Genomic DNA, 6,630 nt, shown 5'->3' with positions numbered 1-6,630 from the left:
GAAGGAAGGAAGGAAGGAAGGAAGGAAGGAAGGAAGAAAGAAAGAAAGAAAAAGAACTAGGAAGGGGACAGCTAGGTGGCAAAGTGGATAGAGCACTGGCCCTGGAAGTCAGGAGGACCTGAGTTCAAATCCACCTTAGACACTTGACACAGCTGTGTGACCCTGGGCAAGTCACTTAACCCCATTGCCTAGCCAAAAAATAATAATAATAAAAATAAAAGAACCAGGAAGAGGCTTTAAGTCAAAAGAGAATGGAGGCATCTGCTTTTCCCTTAAGGAAGAAATAGCCAAGGATTTGAGTTGAGACTGAAACTGGAGGCAGCAGAGTCTATAGAACCAGCAAGCAACAGGCTAAGCAGGAGCAGCACAATGATATCACTAGAAGGCAGTGGGCCTGCAGTGTCAGAGGAATGAGTTGCCCCTCCACATAATGCTCCTTACCCAGCAGGGATATACCCTGTATACATCCACCCTTCTCACTGGTGCTATGTCAGTTTGTCAAAGAGTATGACCCAAGATGATGGGAGAAACTTTTTTGCTACCATATATATATTTTTTATTTATACCATTTCATTAAATGCCTTTTCTCCAAACTAATTATATCCTCTGGCTGACCACCAAGAGTAAACACATTGGTGGGGATCCTAAGTATAGGGAATGTGGCCCATAGAGAAACTTGAACCTGGGGCCATTTCTTGGAGAATGTTGATATTGAAAATTTGCAGTGGCTTCGTGTCCAAGACATGACAAGAGCTAAAAAGATTAAGAGAAATATGGTATTGGGGTATATTCTCAGCCTCAAAGAAATATAATAGAAGGCATTGATCTTTCTATGTAGGTAGAAGGCTGCCAGCATCATGAGGCAAGGGAACAAAAGAGTGGAATCCAGTCACCCTAATTCAATGGAGAGTAGGGGCTGGAGAGCTTTCTGTGGGGAGATATAAATCAACATTCTCAAAGCACTTGGCATCCCATAGAGTGCCAGCTTGGTGGAAGCCAACAGAGATTCAAATGTGTTGACTATCTGAGGGTATGTTGTTGGGAGGGTTTGGGGAGGAGGATGTCTCCCTGTAAAAAGAGCAATAACACTTTCTGACAGCAGTATCAATGGCAGTGGGAGAAGAAAGGCAGACACTTCACAAATGGCACTTAAAAATCTTGACTTTAAACTTTACAAAGCATTGAACATCTATTATCTCACTCTGTACCTTTGCGCTGGCTATCCCTCTCTTCCTTAAAAACACAGCTCAAGTATTACCTTCTGCACCAGGCATTCATATATCCCTGAGAATTATGTAAAGGTTATCAAGGGGACTGGGGATTATTTGGCATATCCTATTGAAATATTTTCAAAGTAGCAGTGTTAATGAAAAAATATATGAATTGGAAAGGCTGGAGAGGAAAGGAAACAGCATTTTAAACTTGAGTTTAAATCCTGGCTTTGCTATTAACTACCTGGGCAACATTAGGCATGTTGTTTGACTTCTCTGGAAATCAGTTTTCTTTGTCTATAAAATGAGGAGGTTGTACTGGATGATCTGTGAAGTTCCCTCAACCCTACAAACCTATGATCTATAAAATGGCACAGTTATATTTCCACTACAGACCTCATAGGCTTGTTGCAAAGAAAATCTTGGTGAATCTCAGCTTGATGAATATTTGTATTATTTATCCAATCTTATTGCCTATTGGTCCCAATACACAATCTCATATCTGCCTTGATCTATCTCCTCATTGTTTCCTCATATTCAGCTGACTCATTCCTGCGCATACTGTTTTCCTCTCCCTCTCTGAAGATGTTTATCTCCTCTCCTCTCCTTCTCCAAATCCTAGCCATCCGTCTGGACCCAACCCATGTCCTACCCCTTCCATTCAGCTCTTCAGATTCTGAAAGAATAGAGCTAGAAATGAGAAATGGAATCTCTCTTGTTTTCTAAAATAGATGCAGGGTCCTATTTGACAAGTCTCCCTTACCTCCTCTCATTCAGCTATATAGACTATCAAAAACTTGCCAAATACAACACTTCTGGAAAGAAAAAATCAGTGTATTTTGAACCTTGGACCTCAGGATAAAAATTAATTTCAGTTTCATGTCTGCTTCTTTCTTCAGATGGAAGAGAGAAGAGGAAATGGAGAGCCCTGTGGCGACACTGAAGTTTTTGCTGATCAGGCAGCTCAAGGGAATGGTGAGAATTGTTGATAATAAAGGCTTTTCTCTAAAGGAGAGCAGTACCAACTGTGCCTGTGAACAGTTGAAGCTGGCCTTATATAAAGACTAAGAAGGTGGCTGCCTAGATGGTATGATTTCAGGGTATGAGGAAGGTTTCCCTTCACCCTCAAATCTATCCCTCACCTGCCTTGCACAGTGCCTGAAATTCCAACAATATTGAACCTTCATTGGGTTAGAAACACACTGCGATTGGACAACACATTAAGCCAGAGATCCCAAGGCTTTGGACTTAGTAGTGGAGTGACTCTGGGCAAGTTGATTAACTCTTTTTGCCTCAGTTTCCTTGCCTGTAAAATGAGCTGGAAAAGGAAATGGCAAAAACCACTCCAGCATCTTTGCCAAGAAAGCTCCTAACGGGGTTATGAAGAGTCTGACACGACTGAAACAATGAAACAACAACAAACTCAAGGCTTTGGGGGAGGAGAATCTGCTTTTCATTTGCATTCTCCCCCAGACCCTTGAGATCACTTGAAATGGGGGAGGGGGAAGGGAAAGGGAACAAAAAGGGAAAAGTTGAGAAGTAGCATGATATTGTGGGGAAAGTATTGCTATTGTAGTCAAAAGGCCTATCAGAGTCTTGCTCTGATACTTACTAGCTGTATGATTTCAGGCAAATCACTTAAGGGCTCTGTGCCTCAGTTTCCCCACCTGTAAAATGAAGACACTAATATAGACTTTGTATACATCATAATGTTGTTATGAGAAGAGTATCTTGTCAACATTAAAGGGGAACAGTTGTTGATAATGAAATTCCTGATTGAGTTGAGTTGGGGAGTGTAAATGCAGGGAGGTATGCTCACATCCCTACTGGATTTCTCAGTAAAACATAAGGAATGGGAAGGGTGAGATGGAGTGAGGGATAGGGAAAGAGGCAGGCCAAAAGAAAGAGTTTGGCCAAAATGAGATGAAACACAGCACAAATAAGTAAGGAAGCAGGGAGAGGATAGATCAGAAAACTGGAGTATTATGTAGAGAAGGCAAGCTTGCCTATAGCAAAAATCTAGGCAGCCAGGATACAACATGAGGAAATCTGACCTGGAAATGAGGTAGTTAATAGAATTTTGTTTACTTGTCAAAAAGCAACTCTTCAGTCAGCAAAAGTCTCTCTCTCTCTCTCTCTCTCTCTCTCTCTCTCTCTCTCTCTCTCTTTCTCTCTCTCTCCAATACTTGCCTCAAACTCACTCTCTTCCTCTCCCAACTGGGACTCAACATTCATATGTAAGCTGGATAGGGAGTAGCACAGGGGTGAAGGGGGTAGGAAAAGCCCCTTTGACTTCCTTCCCATGGTCCAGCTATAAAGCAGAACAATGACAGCTGCTTGGCTTTTGTTTTTCAATATGAGTTGGCCAAAGGCAACAGAGGAAACAGATGTTTATGTCCTTCAGAATTCTGACCCTCTCATTTTCATGTTGGTACTTTCCAGGCCCAGTAATGCCAAGAGAGCTGAGGCTCATCCTCGTAGGGAAGACAGGAAGTGGGAAGAGTGCAACTGGAAATAGCATCCTTGGCAAGAAAGCCTTCAAGTCAAAGCTCAGTCCCAGGCCAGTGACTGAGAGCTGCCAAAGAGAGAGCAGGGAATGGCATGGAAGGAGAATTGTTGTCATTGACACACCAGATATCTTTTCCTCCAGTGCCCAAATAAATGAAGATCTAGAGATCTGTCGCTGTATGGCCCTCTCTTCCCCAGGGCCTCATGCCCTGCTCCTGGTGATGCAGTTGGGCTGTTACACCAACGAGAACAAGGAGGTCCTCAGGCGCATCCAGGAGATCTTTGGAGCAGAGATCCTGGCTCACACCATCCTTGTCTTCACCAGGAAAGAAGACTTAGGGAAGGAAACCCTAAAGGAATACTTACAAGAAACAGGGAACAAAAGTTTGACCTGGCTGCATGTGGTGTGTGAAGGATTTCACTGTGGTTTCAACAACAAAATTGAAGGGGAGGGACACGAGGTCCAACTAAAGGAACTGATGGAGATGATAGAAGGGGTAGTCTGGAAAAATAACTTAGGCTGCTACTCGAATGAGGTGTATGACTATATCCAGGAAAATATTCAACAGTTAAGAGAGGAGCTGGGAGAAGAGCCAATAGGCCAGCGGCAGGGTTCTAAGGGAACTTTCTGTAAAGAGAATATAGCATCAAAGGAGTCAGATCAGACCTGCTCTACCCTAGAAAGTCTGATGGCCATTCAGAGGAAATATGAGCAGCATCAAAAATCAGTGCTGAAGATGGAGTCGCAGACCCCTTGGGTGGTTGGCAACTCATATTGGGGTGCCTTCAGGGAAATATTCCCTGTCAGGTTCCTCAGGAGTCTTTATCATCTCCTCTACTACCCATAAACCTATCCTAGTTGATTGGACCCAAGCACTGTGATAGAGAGGAAGGAACCCAGAGCTGGGAATCAGAGTAGAAGAAAGCTCAGAGAGCTGTCCCTAGCCAGAGTATCATTGATGGCAAGTAGCCTAGAATAAACAATCCCATCCCAAGATATGTGTCAGGCTATTATACTTTTCAATGAACTTTTCCACCCATAATCTTATCTGATTCTTTCCACAATTCTATTGGTGATGCAGGATCAAAGGATCCACAGGTAGAAAGGGATGTTAGCATCATTTAATCCAATCTCTTCATTTTTCAGAGTAATATCTGAAAGACCCAACTGCCAATCCTACTCTGCCACTGGACTAGTTCTATGGCTTGAACAAGTCACTTCATCTGATCCACTTTACAGCTGAGGAAACTGAGGAAGACAGAGGTAAAATGATTTGCCCAGAGTCACACAGCTAGTCAGTGTCTGAGGCCAGAATTGAACGGCCTAGCTGCCTTTGCATATCTTATTTTGCATAAGGTGCTAGGTGTTGGTCTAAATCTAATTTCTTCCATACTATTATCCATTTTTCCCAGCAGTTTTTGTCAAATAATGAATCTTTTTCCTAGTAGGTATCTTTGTGTTTTAAATTTTTATTGACATCCTTATGAATGATAGAAGTAGAATGGGGGCAGCTAGGTGGCACAGTGGATAGAGCTCCAGCCTTGGAGTCAGGAGGACCTGAGTTCAAATCTGGCCTCAGACACTTGACACTTACTAGCTGTGTGACCCTGGGCAAGTCAATTAACCCCAATTGCCTCTCTAAAAAGCAAAAAAAAAAAAAAAAGTAGGACTGGCCTTAAATTAATAAAAAAAGATAGCAATTAATAATAAATAACAAATAATCATGCATAATGTGCCTTAATGACCACTGATGAAAGTTGCCCCTGATCAAAAACACTTCCTTCACTGACCGGCCACTGTGATTAAAATTCATACCATTAGATGTTGATTCCTTTGGGCAAAAGTTTTGATACCTGGCAAAAATTAAAATGTTCTAAAGAAGGGTAACACATTAAGGTAAAATCCTAGTCATACTTTGAGAATCAGTTCAAACATTCTCCCTACCATGATAGCTTCCTTGATGTTGCCAGGCAAAATTATCTCCTCAGTCTTTGAACTTTGCTGCTGGTATTTTGTTATTAAATATCTAATGAACTATCATATTCTATTTTGTATCATAGTCATGTATATTCATATCTTATCTTACCTTCTAGATTGTAAGCTCCATGAAGGCAAGCATCTTATCTAACTTTGAATCTCACAAGGCCTTGTAGTAGCGTTTTGTGAATTGAATTTGCTCAAATAAATACATAAATCAGTAAATAAATAAATAATTAACACCTTAGCAAAGATTAATTTAACAGGTCAACAGAGAAAGCACAAAGCAGGACCTTAAGGGGAAGAAATCTAGGACAGGTAAGAGTTGATGGAAAGAGGTGTTGTGATAAATAAAGCAGGGGACAGTAAGCCCAGATAGGACATGGGGTTAGGGAGGAGAGTGGATGAGGAGACTGGATATCACAGCAGCAGCATGAGGACAAAGAAAAAGAGCTTAAATAGGAAGGTCTGCCTAAAGATGGAGAAACCAAACAAAATACATGTTGTCCTTGATGGGAAAGCAACCATAGCTCTGGTTCATTAAAGACTAGCTCAGCATAGTACATGGCATATAGTAAGTGCTTAGTAAATGCTTTTTGACTTTTTGACTAGCTGATGCATCTGAGTGAGTGCCATCCTTTCATTTATTCATTTAAAAAATCTACTAAGCAGCAAACAGCTTCCTAGCTCCATGCTACATCCTATGGGGAACACAGAGAACCCAAATAACAGAACTGATGACTGGGATTGGGAGGAGGGAAAAAAGAGGGTCATCAAGTGGACACAGTAGGCATCTATTAACAACTAATGGTCTTGGCAGTGGTGTCAAATTCAAATAAAAACAAATCTCTGCAGGGCCACATATTGACTTAGAAAACCACAAATCAACATTAACTATGTTGTAGTGTATTTTCATTTATTTTACTAAATATT

The 6,630-nt window shown here is 41.5% G+C and overlaps 1 protein-coding gene across 1 annotated transcript in view; it reads left to right on the top strand.

Annotated features, from left to right (window-relative positions):
- LOC114027154 (GTPase IMAP family member 6-like) overlaps positions 1-4,714 on the top strand; it is an 8,777-nt gene extending 4,063 nt beyond the window's left edge. The window contains exons 2-3 of the mRNA XM_027841061.1: positions 2,111-2,186; positions 3,654-4,714. Coding sequence (XP_027696862.1) covers positions 2,111-2,186; positions 3,654-4,567 — 990 coding nt within the window. The 3' untranslated portion in view covers positions 4,568-4,714. The remainder of the gene's footprint in view (positions 1-2,110; positions 2,187-3,653) is intronic.
- Positions 4,715-6,630: the final 1,916 nt, after the last annotated feature.

The sequence above is a fragment of the Vombatus ursinus genome, unplaced genomic scaffold, assembly GCF_900497805.2.
Source record: "Vombatus ursinus unplaced genomic scaffold, bare-nosed wombat genome assembly UNPS02014852.1, whole genome shotgun sequence".
Taxonomy (NCBI): domain Eukaryota; kingdom Metazoa; phylum Chordata; class Mammalia; order Diprotodontia; family Vombatidae; genus Vombatus; species Vombatus ursinus.
This window is presented reverse-complemented; position numbering and strand designations above follow the sequence as displayed.